At 37.5% G+C, this 25,916-nt stretch overlaps 1 protein-coding gene and 1 pseudogene across 5 annotated transcripts in view; both read left to right on the plus strand.

Moving 5' to 3' along the window:
* The window catches only part of PTPRD (protein tyrosine phosphatase receptor type D), a 1,654,013-nt gene that overhangs the window by 1,506,139 nt on the left and 121,958 nt on the right, over positions 1-25,916 (plus strand). For 2 of the 5 annotated variants that reach the window (XM_056130612.1, XM_056130613.1), the window contains exons 24-25: positions 8,113-8,225; positions 24,657-24,754. In XM_056130612.1, the coding sequence (XP_055986587.1) occupies positions 8,113-8,225; positions 24,657-24,754 (211 nt within the window). Of the gene's footprint in view, positions 1-2,673; positions 2,689-8,112; positions 8,226-24,106; positions 24,149-24,656; positions 24,755-25,916 lie in introns of all 5 variants that reach the window. The other 3 variants (XM_056130610.1, XM_056130609.1, XM_056130611.1) reach the window with 3 other exon arrangements.
* LOC130038806 (uncharacterized) lies at positions 18,560-18,770 on the plus strand (annotated as a pseudogene).

Raw genomic sequence — 25,916 nt, forward strand, 5'->3', positions numbered from 1 at the left:
GGAGCAATTCTGCAGTTCTGTTGCCTTTGGCAATTTGTCGCTCCCTTACTGTCCCACATGATGTATATGTACGCCATATTTTATTTATCCACTTATCTAGACTTAAGCATTTGTATTGTTTCTAAGTCTTAGCAATTGTCATTAGTGCTGCAATGAACATAAGATATATATATATATATATTTTTTGAAATAGTGCCTTTGGGCCTTTGAGACAGATGTCAAGAAGAGGAGTCGCTAGGTCATGTGGAATCTCAATTCTTAGTGTTTTGAGAAGTGGCTATATTATTTCCAAACAGGTTGATTCATCTGATATTCCCCAGTTAGAAGTACTTATTATTTATTATGAGGGAAATGTAAATGTAGTTTAGGCCATTGGAAATATTGAAGACCCGAAGATTAACATCCTTCAGTACTTGTCTAGCCCAATAGACACCAGAAAGTAAGTAAATGATTTCAGACCCCACCCCATCATGTTGAATTCTGAGGACTCTAAGGAAGATGGAAGTCAAATACAGATTTCAGCTTTATTTAGCTTTTTGCAAAGGACATAGATCTCTCTGGCCTTTGCCTCTTTTCTCTTTCTGCATCTACCTTCCATATATTTCCAAGCAGATACCAAAGAAAGAAATATAGTTCTGAATATTCTGAGATGCTCTTTAAAATATTTGCTTGACAGGCCCAGCTGGGCCAACAATTCCAACAGAGTCTGCCTTCTGAGCATTGAGTAGGTCCTCCTCTAAGCCTTCACTGTCTTACCTCTCACTTGCTGGTGTTCTTCTCATCTGGCGAAGTCTAACTCACCTTTTAGAAATGTCATGATGCTACCTGCTAAACAAAAATACCTTTCTTGGTGCATCCCTTTTGCTCTCCTGCTTTTGCAGCTTAGGTGGTCTCAGTTTTCCTTTTCTAAGTTTTACAATACTTTATAACTCCTTGTATTATAAAACCTACCATATTACAATTACTTCCCTTTTCTTGTGTTTCTGTCCCTGTTAATTTACAAGGGTCAAAAGAAGTTATCTTATTCTTCCTTATATTCTTGTGCCTAGAAGAGTACCTGGCATGTACTATTTAATCAAATTTATACAAGGCAAACAATATTAAGCCATTTTTTTTTCAGTTGTTTACTCCATCCCTGAATATTACCTTCATCTTGGCTGGCAAGAATTGTACTAAAACACACAGGAAATAATTGAAATTTACCAGTTCCAAGTGCTTAATCCTAGATATTCACACTAAATATATACCCATGGGTATGGTAAGGCTGACATATCTGTTGAAGAAAAGTGGCTCATATATTATGCATTTCATCTAAATACTCAATAGACTTTCAGTACTCAAAACTCATTCACTAAGGTGTTTGCTGATATTTTCTACAGCTGATTCACCAATGGTCTCATTAATTAAAAATAAGAAACATTTTTTTAACCTAGCATGCATACAGGACCAACATTTAAAAGATTTAAAAATATTTTAAAAAATTTTAAAAATCTTTAAAAAGATTTAAAAGATTTAACCAGTGTGTTTGATATCACTTTCACTATTAACTTTTTATGTGTGTTTGTATGAATCCAGTGTACATTTTTGTCATTTTTGAGTAGGGATGGTACGGATTATCTTAAAGTCAGATGTTCTAGCAAGGTTTTCAATTGTATTAAGGTTGACTGGATCCCTTGAATTTTGCAATTGAAAACTCACTCACTAAATGCTTTGCTGCTTGCCCCAATATGAGGATTGTTTAGGCCAGTTGTTTATAAGAATAGGTAAAGATTCTATCAAAGATTTTGGCCTTAAAGTTTGCCACATGAAGACCATGCTTATTTAAACAATCCACATATTATCCAGGTAAAAGTGTCTATGAGCATGAGCTATATTTGTTCACAGACATCCTAACTTGGTATGTGTCTGTCATGTCATTTGGCTGATATAATCAAATCCTTTAGCAGGTTTGTCTAACTATATAGATTGGGTGACGGCTCTGTGGATTTATAATAATGAATATTATATTTTTCAAAACTGAAAATGTATTTAATATTTTATTGAATAAATAATATTTGTCATTACCTTACTTATCAAAGGTGTTTGAAAAAATCATTTCTGTCACTTTATTAACTGATGCTGTGTTATAAAATTGTGCAAATTTTCATGTAGTTCATTGCAATTTGCAGATATTTTATATCATTAAAGGAATAATGTACCACTTAAATGGAGACTATTTAAATGAATACAGTTCTTGTGTGGAATAATGTTGCATTCCCATTAATAGTTTTCTTTTGGCACATTTTGTGAAAATAAAATTTTAGATTTGCAATCAAATGCTTCCAGAAACATAATTAATTGTGCCAATATTAGTGGATTGATGGATAAAAGTGAATGTGACATTATCACATACAAAAATTTTGTATTTATTAATGATGTACGCTCATGTCCTCCATTGATGTCATTATTAGAAACTTTTAAATGTTTTGATAGAATGTCATTGCCTAATGTATGTCAGTGATATGTCTCCACTTGTGAGCTTCGTTTTTTAAATCTTGGTTGTCATGGTTACCCTCCTTACCATTGGCCAACTAACATTTAGCTTCTCTCTCTCTCTCTCCTTTCTTTCTCTTTCTTTCTTTCTTTCTTTCTTTCTTTCTTTCCTTTTTCTTTTTTTGCTGCACTAAAATGGAGCAGTAAACCTGACAGGTGAGGAAGAGAGAATATACATACCCCATTATTGCTCAGTAAGAAAAAACTAAGATACTAATAGATTTGGGTGTTCAGAGGGTGAGGGTGGACATTGGATATAAGATAATGTCTAGCAAGGGCAACATATAGATAACGTCATTTTGATATTTTTTTGCAGTGAACTTTAGAGAATTTTCCGTTTTACCATTATGCTATTTTTATTGAGGTAGCATATTTAACAAGTTTCCATATGACTGTTTATGTCTTGCAATGCTACTTCACCCCTCCATTCCGCCCCCTTCCAGAGAGTCAGTGCCCTTCCACTGTTGTCCATAGGATCCCTCTCCCTTTCTGCTACTTTGCATCCTCAGTTGGCTGTTGTGTTGTGTTTTGATATTTAAATGTGTCTGGAGGAAGCAAATTAATTTGTCTGTCTAAAAGGAAGCAACAGATTGTTTTTATTTAAAGCTGTGTTTTGAAAGTCCTCAAACCAGTTTCTGAGTTTTGCTAACAGTCAAGATTTGGTGAGCACTTGTATGTGTCAATATGTGTGCAGAACAGATATGTGAGGCATCCTAACCATTTTGTTGTGTTTTGTTGTTACTGAAGATTAATTTTTCAAGTTTGATCTGGAGTAATTGCTCAGTACAGGAACACTAGCATTTTCACACCCTGCCAAGAACTGTAGCAGTGCTATAGTGAAACTCTAAAGCTAATCCCCAATTATTGTCTGTCTTCCAACCTAAAGCAATAATAATGTATTAACAGCCATTTACCCTTCATGTTTCACAGTCCAATCTGAACTTTTAGCTTTCTGACTTACTACAGTTTATCTATTTTGGCATATATATGTGGACATATATGTATAAAATGTTAAAATTGTGCTGTGTGGAGGATTTCAGTGCCTGTTTAACCTGACTTCCTCGCAGTGTTGTATTCTATCATTTTCAATAAGTTGTGTCTGGACAAGAAGCCATACCATCAGCATCATCTGAAAATTGATTGAAATACAAATTCTTGAACTCTCTGCCATAGAACTACTAGATCAGAAATTATAGTCATTGGCCAACAAACTGTAGTTTCACAAGTCCATTCCATTGATTCTGACGCAAGCTGAACTTTGAGAACACCAACATTATTTTCTCTAAAAGTCGCAGAACACCAGAGAGCAAATTATACTACATTGTCACTGACAGAAAACTTAATGCCTCTGTGAAGATATTTTTTGCTTATCACATACAAAATTTTTTTCGGTTAAATGATAACACACTGTGAATCCACTTAATATAACAGACATCTACCATCTGTCTCTCTCCATATAATAATTGTTTAACACTCCTGTCTAGTCCAAAAAGGAGATTTAGAAACAGTTGACTTGCACAAGGAGGTAGGCAACATTAGTGGCAGCATCATTGTTAATATTCTTAATGGTGTCAGAATTGCAAAGAGTTTGAACTGATCATTTTGAGTCCTAATAGCAGAGATTTCAAATACATGCCTTTCTTCCAGTAGCCTGTGCCTAAGATGCCTGAATATATTTGTTACAAGAGTGATAGCACAGCGGGTAGGGCGTTCGCCTTACAAGCGGCCAACATGGCCAACCCGAGTTCGATTCCTCCGCCCCTCTCGGAGAGCCCGGCAAGCTACCGAGAGTATTCGATATGCCAGACACAGTAACAACAAAGTCTCCAATGGAGACGTTACTGGGCCCGCTCGAGCAAATCGACGATCAACGGGAGGGCCTTTACCTTTACCTTACCTTTTACAAGAAAATAGGTCATATCATCCACACAATCTGCTTTTTTTATTCTCCTGCTTTGCCCATACGTGAGCGCCAGGTTGAGAATACATGAAAATGAGAATAAAGAACAAAGAGTACCATTTTTGTTATTGTTATTATTGTACAATTTTACAATCAAAACAGCCACTTACTTTTAAACTGTTAGCAGTTTCTGCATATTGAATGTGTCATGTGACATACTGATTCCTCTTTATCCCTATAACTTCTGCACATGGCACATATTTCTCTTTGAGCAATAAGCTACCACCATGTGTATAATCTTAATATAAACAAAAAGCAGTATTCTTAATCCCTTCTAGACCATTTGCTTTCTTCTAAATAAAAGTGGTAATGATAACTCTAAAAACACCAGGAAAAGCATCATAACATATGTTCACAGTGAACCTTATTAAATCATTCCATGCCATTTAATATGGCAGTGGACTCTATTTTTTAAAGTTTTATTTTTTATCGTTATAGGAGCCACTCTTTATCATGTGAACCTTTCTTTAAAGTTCTTTCTACTAGGAAAAAAAGTCTTTTTAAAATCACAGTTGTGTTTTAAAATAAAGTAATTAGACTATGGGCAGTTACCATTATCCATGTGGTAATCATCATCAAAATTAAAACAAGAATAGGCTGAAGTGATTTTATAGTGGGTAAGGTACTTACCTTATAGGCAGCAGACCTGGGTTCAATCCCTGGCACCGTATATGTTTCCCTAAGTTCTGCCAGGAGCTATCCTTAAACACAGAGCCAGAAGTACTCACAGCTGGATGTAGCTAAATTCACTGCACCCCCGACCACACACACAAAATCCACAAAATTAAACAAAGGGGAAAAAATTTTAGAAAGCTGGTTTTCTCGCTTGCTAGGATTTGTGTCGCCTTAGGTCTTGATGGGTTTTATTTGAACAGATAAAGTGAGTGAGCAGCTAGTTATTAAATGTTAGGACACCCTCTGTGTATTACACATATGGGTTGTAACTGTAATGTCACACTTTGAGTTTTCTGAAACCCATCTGAACAAGACACAGGTTGCAATTTTCCTGATACCAGAGAAATTGACTAAATTTGTAGAGTATTAGTTTTCTTTCTCTCTCTATCCCTCAAACTTCACCAGCCTGTCATCAGTGGAGAGGAAAAACAAAAACAAAACAACAACAAAACTGAGGTTGTATCACTATACCTACAGGAGGAAAATAGTTTCTTTGCTCAGATTCTTCTTTTGGTTCTTTTCTTGATTTTAGTTGTCACGTTTTACAGTGCTGTTTCTGGCAGGGTGTATCACACACTCCAGCACCACACCCTCACTCCAGAGTGTGCTCCCCACAAGCCTGTCCATTTCCCTAATCCTGCCTCCCCTGTGGCAAGCTTCCTACAGAAGACCCGATATTTCTAAGTCTGATTTCCATCATCCCACAAAATTTACAATAGGATGACTTTAAGAAAAGTTAAAAACTTAGGTCTTAGTCCTGTTATCCAACAAATCAGTGAAGAAATATTTCTATGCTCACTGACTGAAAAAACCCCAGCAGAAGAAGATCCTGAGATTACGTGAGGGTGAAAACCGACTGGGTATTTGTTATACCGGGGCCAGGGGGATTGATGTATCATCAACCTGTTTAGGTTTTGAATACTTAAGAGAAATGAATGAATGAAAGGCAATAACTCGGCATGATGAGGCAGATATGCTGTTTAGCATAAGCAGTGCCACTTCCTCCTGCGAAGCTACTTCTTGTATTCTTCCTTCACATGGTCTTTTGAGTCTCTCCTTTCTCCTCTTTCCCATCCTTCTCACCCTCCATCTTTCCTTTTCCTTTCCTTTTTATTCTCCACTCCCTGCAACTGGAACTTTGGCATGTCTCAGCTGCACTGCCCCCCTTTGGGCGGTGGCAGAGAAGAGCTTTGCAGGGCATTCTGTCCTGCTGCTAGACCTGACCCCAGAGATTAAAATAGGAAACACTGGCAAGGCAGACTTGGGTCTGGGGGGGTTATGAGAGAGTAAGGTGTTGAATAGGGCTTACCCAACACATTTTATGTTGTCACAAATGTTTTGCTAAGGGAAGTGTGCTTGCTTGATAAACAAGATCGGAAGGAGGCTATTTAGCAAGATTCCTCTAACTAACCATGCAGCAAATTTGGGTGGGCGTAGGTTTGGCACTGAATAAGAACCTATTGTTAAAGCAACACTAAATGAACTGTACCTGGGCTGGAGCAGTAGTAGGGCGTTTGCCTTGCACGCAGCTGACCCAAGTTCGATTTCTAGCATCCCATATGGTCCCCCAATCACTGCCAGGAGTAATTCCTGGGAGTATGAGCAGGAGTAACCCCTGTACTTTGCCGGGTGTGACCCAAAAAGAAAAAAATAATAAAATAAATGAGCTGTACCACAGCAGATGAAGGAGAAATGCAGAATTCTTAAATACTGCACATTACTCCTTTTCCCAAGTAAGAATGTGTTTGCTAAGGAAGTAGCCTAAAGGATACTGTGTATGCTCTGGATATAGGAGGCCTGGATTTAACTCCCAGGACCACATGATGTGGGCTGACATGCCCAGAGTACTGTGAGGTGTGGCTCAAAACAGAGCCAAACAAAATACTGTGAGCAGAGGTGAAATACTAGAATCATGATTCCAAAATGGAATGTGCTGGAGTTAGTATTTGAAAGAAAGCATTATTAGAAAAAACTTCCATTTGTTAAGTGAGTTTTAATCTAATCTGAAAAAAAGTGTCAGGCATTATCCTGTAATTATATGGGTTTGGAAAAAATTGGATAAAGAAATCTTATTAAAGAAACTGAAGGGTTTGCATAGACATCTGGTGAAAATTCATTTTAATACCTTACACAAATTAATTTAATAGATCAATAAATAGCAATTAGACCAAAGATAAAATGAATTATGTGAAGAACTATTGAAAATAAAGCATGGTTAGCAGCTTGTCTGTCTCAAATTATCATCAGAAAAGGGCTCCTAGTGCTAGGCAAAATTACTTTTTCACTGTTTTGTGATTGACTGTCACTAATGGACAAAGTATTAATTGCAGGTTAAGAGTGAAACTATCCAATAGCATTTATTTCTCTGGAATTTAAGTAGATAGGATATTAAGTAGACAACCTTCTGGCCCCAATTCTCTGGCATATTAGGCAAGCTTAGCGCATCTTGAAAGACATCTATCTGCTTTGTGAGAAAATCCAGTGCAGTTCCTACTTCATAGCTTCCTGTTGGATTTTCTTAGATAGAGGCCAGACTGGGGGGGGGGGGGGGGGGTTGGCACATTTGACTCTTCAACAGATCAGTAGTTTCAGAAGATTTTTCTCTCTAGTTACTACAATCAGTGTTTGCCGCCAGGCTTATTCTATCCTGTCCTTCACAGATCCCTTCTTCTGCTGAAGATGTGCTTCACCAACACCCTCTTCCAAACTTAAGGACTAGTCATTGAATTATTATATTCTAAAGCTGAAAGAGGAATGCACATCATACACTTAAGAACTTGAAACCTGAGGAAACACTAGAGAGAGGAAAAACTACCTAAACAAAGTCACAAAACTAGCTGGTCAAAAAGTTATAAAACTTGCATAGGGAGGATAGACTTTGATTTCTGTGGGTTTCCACTTGTGTTGTTTTTTGTTTTTCTTAAATATGTATGTTCTCTCTACAGGAAAAGGGCAGAATCTGACTCTAGAAAGAGCAGTATCCCGAACAGTAAGGAAGTTCCTTCTCATCATCCAACAGACCCAGTCGAACTGAGGCGCCTTAATTTTCAAACCCCAGGTAAGAGGTGTGACTCATCTTAAACAGGATGCCAATGGTCTAACAGCCCATTTAACATTGCCTGGAGAGAGGAATCTCTCACCTTATTTTGAAAAGTTTTGTTCACCTTGTTTTTTTTATTTTAGTAAACATAAACATAAGTTTAAATGGAAACTAAAGTTCAATGCAAATGTGCTATGGGATGGAAAAGAGAAAAAAAGCATAATTCTCTAATGCTTAGGAGAACTGTAGTATTATATCATTGCCTCCTATTTTCTGGATAACCCAGTATATATTTTTCAATTCCGTCTTTCTGAAGCAAATTTGATTTCTCATAAAATAATGATGAATGGGTGAATATTAAATCATTTGTCCAGTTGCAAAGAATAGATTTATTCTATATTTTCTTACTAATTTGTGTTACCCTGAAAGAAATTGGAGAGAAGTTGGAGGGAAGAAAGAAATAATATAAAGCAAAAAAAAAATTAAATCTTTATTTAAAAAATATTATTTCTACTAAATCTCACTAACAAATTTAGACTTCTTACTGGAGAGATACATACAGTAAACAAGAATAAGAAAAATGTGCTTGTTTATAAAGAAAGAATTGGATGCTTCAGGAAAAGAAAATTATTATTCTTGCTAGGAACATTTTGTGAAATATTGTTAACTCAAGCCTAGCTCAAATTTACTTTATTTTAAATCATGTTTATACAAAATGTGTGTCAAAAAAATGAGTGGTAAAGAGAGCTAGAAATATGAGAGACACTATCTTAATATCTCAGGTTAATGAACAAAGTAAAAAAAACTGACCTAAAAAGGACTTTGGATAAAAATTTAGTTGCAGTATTTTATTCTAAATGTTTGGAAAGTTTTTATTGCATCATATTGCATCATATCCTAACTCACAATATGATACAGCACAGATTTGTTAAACTATTCACTTGCAGCACATTACTTTGAATTTAATATAAGTGTATTATTATATTTCTTTTGCAATATAGAGAGAGTTATACTATCTAGTTAAAAGGAATATTTGGCATTTTCAGTGTGGCTACACAAATCATCACAATCACAGTTTTTTAAATACTATTTCATGCAAAATTATACCTTAAATATTGTTTTTATAATAAAAGATAGAGCTGTTTTAAAATAAAAGGTAGGGGGCTGGAGTGATAGCACAGCGGGTAGGGCGTTTGCCTTGCACGCAGCCAACATGGCCAACACAGGTTCAATTCCCAGCATCCCATATGGTCCCCTGAGCACCGCCAGGAGCAATTTCTGAGTGCATGAGCCAGGAGTAACCCCTGAGCATCGCCGGGTGTGACCCAAAAAGCAAAATAAATAAATAAATAAATAAATAAATAAAATAAAAGATAGGGCTTAAGATGTTTGCCTTGCAATGCAGCTGACATCAGTTTGATTCTCCAGCCTGATATAAAATATCCCCTGAGCACTGTGGCTATGACCCAGCTCCCTCCCCTGATAATAAAACAAGTGAAAACAAAGATCTACTACAACCAGAAAGAAACTTAAGTGGTCAAGCACATGCCAACATGGACTGTTCCTGAGTTCCAATGCCAGCCTCGTTTGGTGCTCTGAGATGTGTAGCATGATTCTTTGTGTAAATGATACATGGCCCATTTATGCTTTACCAAGGGAACTCATTTTAGAATTGGATAAAATGATCCTGGTATCTCTCTGCTAGGCTTTGCTCACACCTCCTTTGGCTTTTATGCAAAGTGTGATCTATGAGTGGAAAGACAAATGTAGCTAGTATATAGTGAGTGGAAGACAAAGGTAGTCCCCTAAAAACAGAGAGTCAGTGGGGAGCACAAACCCTCACTTCTGCCATTACCAATAGAAAATATTTCCAGGCATAACTGTAAAACCTATAGAGGAACTGTATAGAAAGAATTATTAGTAAAAGGCTGGTGACTACAAACAAGGGAATAGAAATGCCTTCTATGAAGAGGATCCTATTTTTAAACATTTCACGGGTAATTATTAAATATATCCAGACCTAAGAATTCAGTTAATTTAATTTTTCCAAAGAATATGAAAATATCAGGTTTGTCCATAGAGGAGCATGTTAAATTCCATACACCATCAGAATAGCACTGTAGCATTGTCCTCCCATTGTTCATTGATTTGCTCGAACAGGCACCAGAAACGTCTCACAACAAGTCGTGAGACTCTTTGTTACTGTTTTTGGCATATTGAATATGTCAAGGGTAGTTTCCAGGCTTTGTTGTGCGGGCTTGCTGGGCTCTCCAGAAGGGGCAAAGGAATCAAACCCAGGTCAAAGTTCTCTATAGGGTGAGAAAAAGCTAAAAATAGACTGTCCCGAGGCCTGTAGTTTGGAGAGTGCAACCACTTCTCCCAGGGAGAAATTGCCCCATTGCATTCTCTTGGCTTGAAAGAGTAGAAAAAACTTTAAGAATACTTAAACTGGGCCAGGGAGATATAATACAACAGGTAGGGTTCTTGGCTTGTACATGGCTGACCCAGGTTCATATGGTCCCCTGAGCACCAGCAGGAGTAATTCCTGGATGCAGTGCAAGAGTAACTCCTGAACATTGCTAAGTGTGCCCCCAAACAAATAAATAGAATACTCAAACTATTGTTAATGGGCTTGGGGCACATCAGTGGTGTAAAGGTGGGTTCTAGGGGTGTGTGTGTATGTGTGTGTGTGTGTGTGTGTGTGTGTGTGTAAACCACAGAGCCAACAATACTGTAAACCAAGATTCAGATTATAATAACCAAACTTTATAATGTGTCTGTCAGGGCTGGAGTGATAGTACAGCAGGTAGGGCATTTGCCTTGCACATTCCTGACCTGAGTTCAATCCGCAGCCTCCCAAATGGTCCTTCAAGCCCTGCGAGTTCTGATCCCTAAGCACAAAGCCAGAAGTAAGCCCTGAACACCGCACCTACACCAAAAAATAAAAAGAGTGTGGCCCCCAAACCAAAAAATAAAAAGCAACCTACTTGGTGCTACCTTCAGGCTCCTCCTCAGAAAACTCCTCCTGGAAGCCATCTGGTTCTTGGCTCTTTTTCAGACAGGAGCCATCCTGTTGATAGCCTATTAAAGATGCTGAGCTTCTTTGAGCCTCTCTTTACATTTGAATAACTACTCAATGGAGGCTGCATAGGGATCTTAACAGTTGCTAACTCTTTGTAGAAAGAAAGCTGTAGGTACAGATACTGGTTCAGGGTTCAAAATATTAGTGACTTCCTTCTGTATTATAGGCACCTCCGAATCACTAGGAACAAATCACTGGACAGGAGAGATTAAAATCTCTGCTCTTTACCTTTAAAAGTTTATTTGGGGCAGGGTTCTAGATATTTGCTTTCCTGCAAATTTCAAGAAAAGTAATTTGGAGAGCTTGAGGAAGTGTAGAGGATAAGATGCTTGCATTAACTGATGCTGGTTCAATTCCCAGCACCATATATGGTCTCCTAAGTACTGCCTGAAGTGACCCCTGAGCACAGAGACAGGAGCAGTCCCTGAGCACTGCTGAGTGTGGCCCCTACCCCATCTGCCCAAAGGAAAAACAATAACGTTGAAATAAAATAATTTTCCTTTATAAAGATTGACTGTGTAAGAGACAGCTGCCGCCACCTCCTCCTCCTCCTCCTCCTCTTCCTCCTCCTCCTCCTCCTTCCTCCTCCTCCTCCTCCACTTCCTCAACCTCCTCCCTCTTCCTCCTTATCTCTCCTTCCCCTTTCTTCCCCAGCACGTACTCCTAGCTCAGTGCTGGAAATTGAACCTGGATGAGTCACATGCAAAGCAAGCACCTTACCCACTATACCATTTTTTCAGCCCCAGATCCTGTTACTTCTTAAATATTTATTTTTTAAATGCCACAAACAAGTGGACCTGGAGCTTTCTCATAAGAATGGTATGTTACTTCATCTGGGGGATATAAAGTAACAAAGTATGAGATTAATACCCAAGAATAGCTGAGATCAGCACCAGGAGGATTACTCCATAACTTAGAGGCCAGCCGGGTATCCTAGAGGAAAGGGCAGCTCAGATAGAGAAGGGAGCACCAAATAAAGGGTGTTTGGAGGATGCTCCCAGGAGGGGAGATGCATATTGAAAGTAGACTATGGACTGAACATGTTTGCCACTCAATGCCTCTTTTGCAGACCACAACACCCAAAAGGAGAGAGAGAACACAGGGGATTGCCCTGCCACAGAGACAGGGGGGATGGGGGATGGGGGTGGGAGGGATATTATCCATGGTGGTGGAAAATGGGCACTGGTGGAGGGATGGGGATCTGATCATTGTATAATTGAAACCAAAGTACAAAAAATTGTAAATCTACAACTGTAAAAACAATAAAATAAAATAAAGGGAAAAAAAAGAATGGTATGTTACAAATGACATGGCCATTGCTTTTACTACCAATGATTATACTATATTAAAATGGGGGCCTTACATATATAAGGTATCACTACTGAGATTAGCCTTAACACTGTTGAAAGAAAAATGTGTAAAGGAGGAGAGAAGAAATTTAGGAGAGAAAGATAATAGTGCAAGAGAAAGTGTCCTGAGATCCTAGAATACTTCCTCAGAAAGCATCATGATAGTGTCCTTTAGCTTAGGTACACAACCTACTTACATTTGATTTGTTAAAATAGACTACTTGTCTCCAGGTTTTATGATCTGTTCTGCTGTCCTGAGAATTTGACCCAGTTGCAAAGGAAATAGACTCTGATGTTAGTGTAAAATTCACAGAATGTGACTCTTTGCTTCAACTAATATGGATTCCAGCCAGTGACTATGAATTGCCTTAATTATTTCCCAAAACACTGAAAGCAAAAGTGCATTTCTTAACATGGAAACTTTTTATTCTTTGGTTCTTCCCTCTGCTGTTATTAATAAATAATTGAGGATTTTTCCTAATAATAAAAGTGCCCTTTATAAGGTGCTAACTTACCCCAATATAGTGACTTTAGTTAATTTCTTGTTTTTTTTAAAATATTTTTTATTTATTTATTTATTTTTTTTGGTGTTTCTGGGCCATACCCAGCAGTGCTCAGGGGTTACTCCTGGCTCTGCACTCAGGAATCACTCCTGGTAGCAGACCATATGGGAGGCCTGGGAACATACTTGGGTCAACTACATGAAAGCAAATATTCTATTGCTGAACAGTCATGCCAGCACTAATTTTTTTTAATTCTAAGAATTTCACTGTTTGAAACTTGCTTGGATATGTATCTTACCTTTGAGTTAACGTTGATTATCACAAATATTATGAATACAATAGTCTATAAGACTAGCCTGTGTTAAGTCTTTAGTGCATAATAGGTATGCATAAATTGGGATTTATCTAATCATATTTTCATTTCAAATAAGTGATTTTCAATGAAAGAAGAAACCTGTGATGTATATGACCAAGTCTGAGCACAGAACTTGTTCATGGAAGCAAAAAGATTTTCACTCTGTATGGCCGGTGGTTATAAAAGTACCCAGCAAATGTTACCATTTGAAATTCAGTAGATCTTTTTTAAGGTGAAGGAAGAGCAAGGTTTAGTGTCCTAATATATGAATTTTTAAAAATGTAAATAAAATATTTATTTGCTTTTTTCTTACAAATGTTGCTATTGTGTCTAAACCTGAGTGAGATTTTAGTTTTCAATTCCACTTCCTACTCAAAAGGTATAATTTAGTACCAGATAGGTAGTTCATACTTTGTTCTTTTCGAGTTAAAAACAAATACCTAGATGCTAATACAAGTGGTTGTTGTTTTTATTTTTTTTTTTTGTGAGGAGTGCCAGTTTCTTTTGTGGGGGTGATACCTCATTGTTGTTTTGATTTGCATTTTCCTGATTATTAGTGAGATAGAGGACTTTTTCATATGCATTTTGGCCATTTGTATTTCTTCTTCCAGGAAGTTTCTGTTCATCTCTTTGGAACTGGAGAGTACTATACTGAGTAAAATGACTAAGACGGACAGCACAGACACAGAATGATCACTCATTTGCAAGATGTAAAGAAACAGTAGAGAATACATAGAAAGCAATGCCCAAAGACAATTGAAAGGAAGGACAGGAAAACTGATTCCTAGAAAAGTCCAGGGAGTACTGTCCAGATAGAGGACTCAAGGACAGAAAAGGGAGCACTTATGGCAATAATGGGGGGGGGGAGGGGGATGAGTGATTGCTCAGGAGGAGAACCGGGTGCTGAAAGAAGAGAACGCTGTATGAGTGATTCCCTTTCAGTAACAGTGTTGCAAACCACAGTGCCTAAAAGGAAAAGAAAAAGGAAAAAGAGAAAGTGCTGGCTGTGGAGGCAGTTTGGGGGGCAGGAGAAAAATTGGAGGCAGGGATATTAGAAGTAGACACTGGTGACAGTATGGGTGCTCAGACACTGTATGCCTGAGAATCAAGCGTGAATTTGTAACTTTTTTGTTCATGGTTATTCGGTGCATTTTTTTTAAAAAAGGAGCAAATACCTCGAATGTAGCAGTAAGGTATGTGCCAGATCAGGGGAAGACTTTCTGTAGCACAGAGCTCCGTGACCATAGCTAGGGACAGCCTTGGAAGCCCCCAACACCACCAGGGTCGCCCAGAGAATCCCCAGTACTGCAAGGCCAGAACAGCATCATACCCCCAAGCCTCACATCGATTTTTGGTGGGGCCCTGGGTTTCCTGAGTACCACTTGGAAGTTCTTCCCTCAATAAAGACAGGGCTCTCTGCTTGAAGATCTTTCCAGAAGTGTGTCTATCTGTCTGTTTGGGGGTATCAGTATACCCTTAGTTTTATCTATGAAAACATCAGCTACCAAATCTCTTAGGGGTATATGGTTTGTAACCATACATGAATTATTGATGTGCAGGCTCAGTTAGAATGATTGTGGAACTCTCAGTGAAAGTGATATTGCTAAATCAATGACATGCAGAAATAAAATGGAGTCTTTAATAGGCAAGAAAGTATTGTTTAGACTTAGAACTTCAAATTGGCACTTTAAAATTGGTGTATCCTTAATGGAGAATGAAAACTTAAAGAAGTTTGTTAGAATTACTGTCTACAGATTAAGTCTTAGGGTGTCTAAGTTCTTTTGGAGGAAGACACAGAAATGACTGTAGGTGGGTGGAATGAATGTTTTCCACGTAAGAGTGCTGATTTCAATCCCTTAGCACCACCTAATAATCTGAGCACCACTGAGAACAGTCTTCTGGCACAGAGCCAGGAATAAATCCTGAGCTTGCTGGGTGTGTTCCCAAAGTTTAAAAAAGTAACAACAAATGGCTTGTTTATACTTGGGAATTTTTTAAAGAGATTTTTAAAAATGATGATCAGCTGTTATAAAAGCCTCATTTTCATTCTGTGGATGACCTTAATATGTTTGCCCTGAAGCATACATGGATGGTAACTGATTGATGGGCTATGAAAAACAAAAACAAACTTGTAAAATTAGATGTATCCGAAATAGCACTATCAGCAGCAGAAATGCCTATGCAGCAACTGAATAGGCTTTTCACACTTTTTGTGGCTACTCTTATTCATCCATTATTATCATTTATTGAATCAAGCTGACAAGATCTATTTTTTATCTTTACAATCTTTTACCTTTTAATGAAAGAAATATAGATAGATGTTGATGACATGGCCTAAGAAAAGTTGGTGTGGGCCAGAGAGGTAGTCACAGCTGGTATGGCCTTTACCTTGAGTATGGATAACCCAGGTTCTATTCCTGGCACTCCATATGGTTCCCAAAGCTCCATCAAGGGTCATCTCTGAACTCAGAGCCTTGAGTAAGCCCTGAGCACTAGCAGGTATAGTCCCAAGACTAAATAAATAAATAAAGGATAGAAAAGAAAAAGAACACCAGGTGTGAAAATGCCAGGTGTGTTTTTGTATTTATATCTTAGAAACCTTGCTTCATTGAAACTAAAAACTAAAAATTTATGCCATGAAGAAACATGGCATGTGATTATGTTATGCAGCTTGTGCATATCTGAATTTACACATATTTGGAATACTTTTCCCTTATTAAAGATCCTAATATGAGCAAAACCAAGATGTTGTTTTACCAAGAAGCAATTATACCTTACAGATCAATGTTCTATTATGTCTTTTAACTTATCATTTATGAGAAAAAATTATATTCTGGGATATTCTAAAACTCTTGAGCTTATTCACCAATGTGGTTTGGCGCATGCCTCAGGCAACCACAAGTAAACGTTCAAGCTCACAAAGCATTGCAGAGATGCCATAAAGGAAGACCTCAAAGTGCGAAGAGCAGAAGTGCTGGTAGACGTGGCAGAAGCCGGGAAAAGCATTCGTAACGCCCATCTGTCCTTCGCCAACTACAAGGTGACTGCCCTCTGACATCCTGATAGATATATCACATCTTCCAGAAGGGCAATAGAGAAGATTATCCATGACTTCTACTCAGATCTCTTTGATAGCCATGTCCATCTGCCCACGTACCAAATTCCGCAGAATGGATATATCATTCCCAGAGTTCTTCCTTCCAAAATCCAACACGCCATTTTGATGGTAAAAAAACAAATAGCATCTGGCCCAGACAAGGTCAGACCTGAACACCTGAAGAACCTGCCGTCAGTACTCATCAATATGCTGACTCGGCCCTTCACACACTACCTGTCTGAAAGCAAGGTTCCGTCCCAATGGAAAACCAGCAGGACTGTACTACTATACAAGAAGGGAGACATTGGCTACTATCACCCGATCTGTGTGTTGTCTGTCATCTACAAGCTGTTCACTCTGAGTCATCCTGTATAGGACTGGCAGAACACTAGATGAAGGACAACAATGAGAGCAAGCCAGTTTCCGAAAAGGATTCAGCGCGATCGACCATATCCACATGATAACCAAGCTCATTGAGGTTTCTCAGGAGTTCAAGATGCTGCTCTAACATTCATTGATTTAAAGAAGGCTTTGATTCTGTTGAGACGGAAGCGGTCATCAAATCCCTAGCCAATCAAGGCATTCAAACTCAATACGTCAGGACCCTCTGTGAGCTGTATTACGGATTCACTACTAGGATCTCACCATTCTACAAAGAAGTGATCATCCATGTCAAGAGAGGGGTGCGGCAGGGTGATACCATTTCACCAAAATTTTTCAGTGCCGTCCTCGAGAACGTCATGCGACGACTGAAATGGGAAGCAATGGGAGTGAAGATAGACGATCGGCAACAACACCACCTCCGCTTTGCTGATGACATTGTTCTAATAACACCAAACATTAGCCAAGCAGCACAAATACTGGCTGACTTTGACCATGAGTGTGGAAAGGTTGGACTCCAATGGAATCTCATGAAGACAATGTTTATGAGAAAAGGTCTCATTCCTGACCTTCCATTCACTCTCAATGGGACAAACATCTCTGAATGCAACAGTTATGTGTACCTAGGTCGAGAAGTCAACATGACAGATGACCTGGCACCTGAGTTGCACAGTAGAAAGAGAGCGGCTTTTAACGCCTTCAAGAACGTCGAAGAAATAGCTAAGAGGATGAAGAACCTCTGGCTCCGGGCACATCTCTTCGATTCCACTGTTCTTCCTGCATTAATATACACGTCAGTGACCTGGGCCCTATGCAAACAGGATGAGAGTGCTATTTGGGTCTCCCAAAGAGGAATAGAAAGAGCTATGCTTGGAGTATCACGTTGCACTCAAATTAGAGAAAGAATCCAGAGTTCCGACCTCCATCAATGATCAAGAATCAGGGATGCTGTCTCGTTTGCCAAGAGATTTGGAGATGACCACTGGACTAGAGCCATTACCGACTGGATCCCACGGGACGTCAGAAGGCCATGTGGTCACCCATCTACCAGATGGTCAGACTTCTTCGTCAAGACCCTGAACGATCGGTTTGAGGCTCTTCGTGTTCCTAGAATGAACAGACGCCATTGGGCTACACTAGCACGCGACAGGGAGAAATGGAGACGTCACTGGCACCCACTCGAGCAAATCCATGATTAACGGGAAGTCAAGTGATCAAGTGACTCTAAATAGTGCCTGGATTATGTTAAAAAAATTATCAAGTCTTCTAGTCTGTTTCAATCCTTGAGCTATATTTTCCTAATTGTTAAATTTGGGGACTTGAAGCAAATTGGTGAATTTATAAAGTGAATAATATTAGAAGTAAACATTGTCACATTCCTATACGAGGCTTTGTTTCTCATTCCCATTGTCCTTGGAATGAAAGCATATAAATCTCTACTCTCAATTATTTTTAATTATGTGCATGTTGTGTATATATACATATAAATACAGATATACATTTATCCCCACCCTCCCACATGGAAGATTTTAGTCTGTTCAAAAGTAAAGTAAAGTAAAGTAAAGGCCCTCCCGTTGATCATCGAATCGCTTCTCGGCCTTTTGGCTAAGATCAAGTGTAGTCTGTTCAAACAAAATTCAAAATCTAGTTGGCGAAATGTGACCTGCAAGAGTTATTTCTTCAACTTTTCATACTTGTTTTTAATAAAAATTTAAATGCGCACTGAAAACTAATAAAAAGTCACAGTATAATCTGGGTTTTTCATGTCAACTTCAAACTTGGAAAAACCTCACCTTCGTAGTTCTATTGCATCCTTAGAAGGTATCCACTAGAGCTGAAGAGATAGTCTGAACTTCCTAGAACTCTTCACAATCTATATTATCTCTGACATTGAGACTGAATATTAGTTGTCATTCATGTCATGATTATTAATAGTTTTCATAAGGTGAATAATGCTTTTCTTATTATCTATTGAAACAAATGAAAGGCAACTCTACGAGATTGCTAACTCAAGGAAATGAGAATGAGTGAATTTCTTAGTGGAAGCACTTATGATATCTGGTCATCTTTAGTCATTGACTTTACCAACATGGCCCTTTAAGCATCAGATACTTTACCAATGCTTAAGAAAATCAAACTCCCAAGCTAAATGTTGTGCAATAGAAAGACGGCAAAGCCACTTACTAGGATTTTGTTGCTTTTGTTGTGAATACCTGGGCTAGCTTTTGCATGTTACTAAACATTTCAGGACTTGAGAATCTTCTAATATAAAATAAGAATGCTGGAAAAAGTAACATCTAAGGCGTTTCCAGCTTGAAAGATCATGCTTCTAAAGTCTCTTTTCTTATGAAATTTTTACTTGTTATAAGGAAAGCACTATGACAATTCTACAATAAATACATTTCTAAATTGTGATTAGCCATCATGCTTTTTCTTGCACCTTAAGGCAGATTTCAGACTGTTATTTTTCACATTGACAGTGTCTGTTATGGATTTCATAGATCAGCATGCAAACACTGCTCAGATTCGAGATTCAGATTCAGGTGTGCCTTTAAAACACATTGTCTGTTGTGTACTTGCAGCTTAGAACTGTTGTCTCCGTGAGCTGCTCACTTGTAGTCATTGGTGAAATACACTTCAAGGTCTATCCTGTTTATAATTGCTAAAATAGTAAAACTTGCTAAAAAGAGTATCAACAGACGAAAACTCATCTCCTTATAAAATCTGATCTTTTGTTGTTGTTGTTTGGTTTTTGTTTGTTTTGTTGCCACAAGCAATGCTCAGGGCTTGCTCCTGGTTCTTCACTCAGGGATCATTCCTAATGGTGTTCAGGGGACCATATGGGTTGCTGAGGATTGAACCCAGGTCAGACCCTTGTAAGTTGTCTTACCCATAGTGCTATCTCTCTAGCCCTTGATATTACATTAATGAAAAAATTTACTCATGTGTATATTATGTTAAAGCACACGCACACACACATATCAGCAACTACCATATGACTAAGAACCATTGCTGAAAAGTTTAAAACTGCAAATTTCTGCCGCCACATAATCCTGAATTTAAGTATATGTATGTATATATGTGAATATATATATATATATATATATATATATTTCACTGTGATTATAACACTGTCAATAAGAGAGTTTTGGGCATATGACACCACAGTCACCATTAACCTGTGTCAACATCCCTCTATCCAGGGTTTCCACTAATCCCCTCAGCCTCTTATCAAAGTATTTTTCCTGTATAATTATTATAATTTAGGACATATGTTTACCATAATGTCACACAAGTGTCCAATCATCCTGTGCTATCACCAATTCACTTCTTTTTCCTTCCCCATTCTCTCCTTTAACATTCTCATTTCTAAAATCCAGAACCAATGGTTTGCCCACATTGATACCTTCTGTTCCCTTTTATCCTACTCTGTTTAAGTAAGACAAGTGAGAACATTCAATGTTTTCCTTCACCCTTCGACTTACTTCAATTAACATGATATTCTCCAGTTCTGTCCAAGTTGAAGTCAACTGCATGATTTTACCTTTCTTTGTGGCTGCATAATATTATATTATGCATGTGCGCATTTCTTTATTCATTTGTCATTGGACCTTTGGTTCTTTCCATATGCTTTTGTACTAAGTATTGGAGTAAGAATAGGTGTACATATAGTGCTTTTGTGTTTCAGGGGTAAAGACCCAAGAAATGGAAGTGCTGTGCCATATGGGATTTCTCTTCTTTTCTGATAAGTCTCCATAGGGACTTAACCAGACAACATTCCCACCAGCAGTGAATGAGTTCCTTTCTTAACACATCATTGCCAATGCTGTTTATTTAAAGTCTTTTTGATATATGCCATTCTCTTGAGTGTGAGACTATACCTCATTGTCATTGTCATTTTGATTTTTGACAAGTTACTTATTAGCCATCCATAAGTTATGTTCATGGCAGCATATGTTCATCTTTATTACCATTTTTGATAGGATTATTGCTTTTTCCTGTTAAGATTTATTTTAGATTTGATGTAGTTCCTCTTGTTAATTTTTTTCCTACTACCTTTGTTAGTGGAATTATTGAAAATAGAACTTTTAGTTCCATTCCAAGAGCATTTTCCTGGTATGCTTTATGGATTCTCATCTAATTTAAAGGTGTTTGATGTACTTTGAATTAATTTTTGTGTGTGGTGTGAGATACAAATTAGTTTTATATTGTGTCCCACATTCAGAATTGGGATACATGAAATAATGATTTGGGGATACTCCTCAGTGCTCAGGAATTCCTCCTTGTGTTCTGAGGATTGTGTGGTAAAAGGAATCAGACCAAGGTTCATGTGCTTGCAAGGCAAGTATTTTACCACTGAGCCACATCACTGGATTTTTGCTTATTTTTATATTTTTAAAATTATATTTTGATTTAAATATATAATATTTATTATATATGTATATATTTATGTGTATACACATAAATATATACATATAATAATTATATTTTTACTTATTTTACTGTTTATCCTAGAAAAAATACTAAAGTAATTGAAATTATGATTATGTAAAATCACTGTCCAAATAAAAACCTTTATTTTAAAATTGTGAGCAATGGTCAGAAAAGACACTGAAAGATACTGAAAGAGTTAACTTTTTTTTTCTTAGTTTCAGTTATTTCCATTCAAAAGTTAACTCACTTGATTGTATCATACAGGAAAGTTTGGGTGTTGTTAGCACCATTTGCAGTAGACTTTTTATACTTGAACTAGATAATTTTATAATAGAGTAGTTTCATCCTAAATCTGTTTCTTAACATAATTTTATGCTGATGATCAGTTTTCTGATTATGTTCTTTAATATATGATTTGGTTATCTAAATAAAATAATACTAAATAATTCAAAAATAATACTAAAAATTCAAAAATTGACAATTCAAGTACATAATTATGGTTTCTAATTTAAAGATTAATTTGAAGAGTACACTGCATGTCTCCAAGAAGAGGTGCAATAACTTTCAATACCCTTATATAGGAACTGTTCCTAAGTTTAACAAAATAATGCTCAGATGTTCCATATGTTCTTAAATCTCATCTACAGATGGTAGAAATGAAGGTTATAAAGAAGGAAGTGACTCTCTAGCCAAAGTGCCAGTCAGAATTTATGTAGCTCCACGTTTTTATTTTACTGATACTGAAATTGAAGTGCTTGATAAAAATGATTTGTCCCATTCAGCCACTGGCAACACTCGAATTCAAATCCATTATTCTAGGCCAGGATTCCTCTTCCTGTGCCCTTGGACTTCTACCACATCTCCTTTGTTTTTCATGAAACGTCTATGCTGTCATTTTGAATTTGGAGTAGTACATACTGACAAATAATGATTCTTAATTACTATGATATCTTTGTATTATGTGTGTGTTTGTACACTGATGTATAATATAGTAAATTAGAGCTTGGATTACTTGGCAAAATAGCTTCCAACGTAATACTTGCAGATCTTGTGTCAGTGCATGCCAGAAGTAAATATGTTGATCACATCTTTGATTTTTTTATGGCTTTCTACTGCAATACTGTTATACTAATACTTTTCCCATCTCCAACTGGCTTTACTTTTTGCAGCTTTGAGCAGTAATTCAGTCCCCTACGCCTCCCTGATTGGCTCTGTGTCCTCCCTCTCTAGCCAAACCACCACTCAGTCCATATATGATAATAACTCCCTCCCACGATTCGCTCGAAAAGGTCTAAACATCTTTGTCTCTATTATTTTTTCTGTTAAATCACTGTATGGATGTCCACATCATTCCATTTCCATTTCCAAGTAAGCCAAGAGTCTCTTGTGCCTAGCATTCCTCTTCTTGTCATTGGGGGTGCCTCATCTGGATAAGATCACTTTAATTGTCAGGCCACTGTCACCCACCCACTCCCTCCACAGAATGTAAATTTGTTCTGTTCTACAATCAGTATGGCAAAGTTTCAGAAATAGACTCCAACAATTTTGTCCAAATGCATAATTATATCAACAACAAAGAGTTCTACTTCCAAGTGCACACAGTTTTATTGGATCTTCCATTATGAGTTTAACTGATGGGAAGCACACCTTCCTAGCTCTGAATGCTAAAAAACAACATTGCATCACCCTATGCAAAACAATCATCTGGAAGAAGGGAAACAGCTTTTTACTCAATTTAGTAGAACTGTTGATAATTTGGCATTTGAGTTAAAGGCACCTACTGGGTGACTTTCCAAAGTGGCACAAATCCTAAAATACCCATAAAGTTGCCATGTGTCATGTTGACTTAATGATTAGCATTCTACAGCCTAATGCCCTTCAAGGAATCCCTGGGGCAGTAGAATGTCATCTAAAGGCTTCCAGTTTGAGTCCCTCCCTCATTCTTTCCTTTTCAGTCTTCCCTGGGGCCATGCTGGTTCAAGTTTGCTACCAACTGGAATCTGTATTTACTAGATATCAGTCAGCAATGCTTTATTGTGCTACTCTCGATAATATAATTAGAAAGTGATGTCAAATTATGTGGAAAAGAAAAATAATTGGAAGTTGCTAAAATTGGTGGTGGTTGATTTTTAACAGAATTTGTAAAACTGGTATATTTTCAGCTGCCAAACTGAACCAAGATGTTCCAGCCCTGCTTTTCTGTGCCCTCCCACTTTCCCTCCTGGACACCTCACCATTTGCTCACGCTCCTGCATTCATTTCCCATCAGTGGACAAAGATGTTTACACCTGAAGTAGATTGTAAATTTCCTAGGGGCTAAAGGATGTTAACATGGGGCAAAAATTCCACAAAGCTGTTGGTTGGTGTGGACTAAACTCTGGGGAGCTACACCCCCAATCTCTACAATCTGCTACTAGTGGAAACATTTTTGAAAATCAGTTTGTCATATGTGTCCAATTTGTTGTGAGTGATTCTCGTCTATGAGCATGCCATTCTCTTTGTCCATGTTTGCATGTGGACGTCGGTCACCTACAGGTTGATGAAATATTAAAGCGATCTTAATCTGGTCAGAATGTTTAGTAAGTCCTGTAAAATGTGCAGCATTTTTAGTAGTCCTTTTAAAACGTACATCATATGATCCATTTCATTTTTTTAACAAAACCGTTATATTTTATTTACTCCATCATTTCCTTTGCAGGTTCAGATGATTCCGGTTACCCTGGTAACCTTCATTCTTCAAGTTAGTTTTCCTTGATTATACATACGTCACTTTATGTTTTCTTTCAAGCTACTACTCTTTCCCTTTTAGGCCTTTCTCTGTGTCTGTTTTCTTAGTTGACTGTACACCACTTAATTCCACACAAGTTCCATTTCACACAGAGCAGGAGAAGGAGTTTGAAATGACATAACAGTCATTACTCAAAGCAGAAGTTGACATCAAGCCTGACCGTCAGTTTTCTCCACTAGCTAACTGCATTGATTCATAGCACAGTAACACCTTTCTTTTACACTAGGAGTGCTAGTTTGGGGATAATGCTTGGTGATTTTTTTCATTTGGCTACAAAATTCATCCTTCAAGAGCATGTCCTGCTTTGAGTAACCAAACTATCTGCCTGCTTCCTCACATTAAACATCTTTACTACTCACATATTTTCAGGCCATTTCTAACTATAGTATTTTCTGTATTTTGGGATAGTTAGCATCATTTGCCTTTATTTTCAAATGTGTTTCTTCTTTACTTTTAATAGGTATGGCTAGCCATCCTCCAATACCTATCTTGGAACTCGCTGATCACATTGAAAGGTTGAAAGCAAATGACAATTTGAAGTTTTCCCAGGAATATGAGGTAATTTAATATATTTGTGCTTGAAATTCATTTCAAGAATTGCCCCCTTTCTCTTTTTTTCACAATATTATGAAAATTCAGCAGTGCTTTTTCTTTTAAATATGCTGGAGCCTGATGTAAAAACTTTAAAGTATCTGTATAATTATTATAATAATGATACTTTTAAGAGGTAATATATGTGACTTTTGCTCTCCTGTTTAACGCTAGAAATATTATTGAGATAGTACTGTGTTCCCAAAAAATTGCCCAATTTTGAAGCACTAGTGGATTTCATGGGCATTTAAAAATTCTAGACAATGTAAAGGCTTAATCTGAATTCTTTAAAAAATGCATAAAAAATTATGTATTTGTGTGTATTTGAATATTGTGACATTTATCAAGCATAAACTTGTTAAGCTAGTTTTCTGATATTCTTCAGTAATATGGACCTGTATTAAAACAAATTCATGAATTGTTGATAAGTGAACCATTATTGAAGGAACTGGAGGAGGTGTTAGGTTGAGGTGGTTTAAAAAAGAAGTTACTAGGAGAGCAAGATAGTTGAGGTAAGAGCAAACTAAACTTATTAAAATACAGTACAATGGATAGAGGATCATAACGAACAAAGGACAAGACCCACTTAGCACACTCTTGGACAGTCTTGTACTGGGCTGCTTGAATGGGAAATTTCTGCTTAATATGCGCTGTAGCACTGTCCTTCCGTTGTTCATCGATTTGCTAGAGTGGGCACAAGTAACTTCTCCATTGTGAGACTTATTGTTACTGTTTTTGGCATATCGAACACGTCATGGGTAGCTTTGCAGGCTCTCTGAGAGGGATGGAGGAATCAAACCCGGCTCTGCTGCGTGCAAGGCAAACACCCTACCCACTGTGCTATTGCTCCTTAATGTACATAAATTAATTCTAGGAGGTGGGTGAGTAGAAGATGAAGAGTGAGTTCTGGGAAGGGAGTGAGAGATATATAAAATGTTCTGAGGTGATGTTGTAAAGAGTGAGAGGTCTATAAAATAATTTAAGCTAGTCCTGGGAAGGGAGCAGTGGGGCCAATTCTAGAAATTTGGATGACAGGTGCATTGAATACCTTGTTGGGCTAAATTAGTGAGGTGGGGTAGCATTACTCTTTCTAGAAAATTAAAGGCAGAGTGGGTCAACAGTGGGGCCT

This window comes from Sorex fumeus, unplaced genomic scaffold (genome assembly GCF_029834395.1).
Source record: "Sorex fumeus unplaced genomic scaffold, SorFum_2.1 ptg000079l, whole genome shotgun sequence".
Lineage (NCBI taxonomy): Eukaryota > Metazoa > Chordata > Mammalia > Eulipotyphla > Soricidae > Sorex > Sorex fumeus.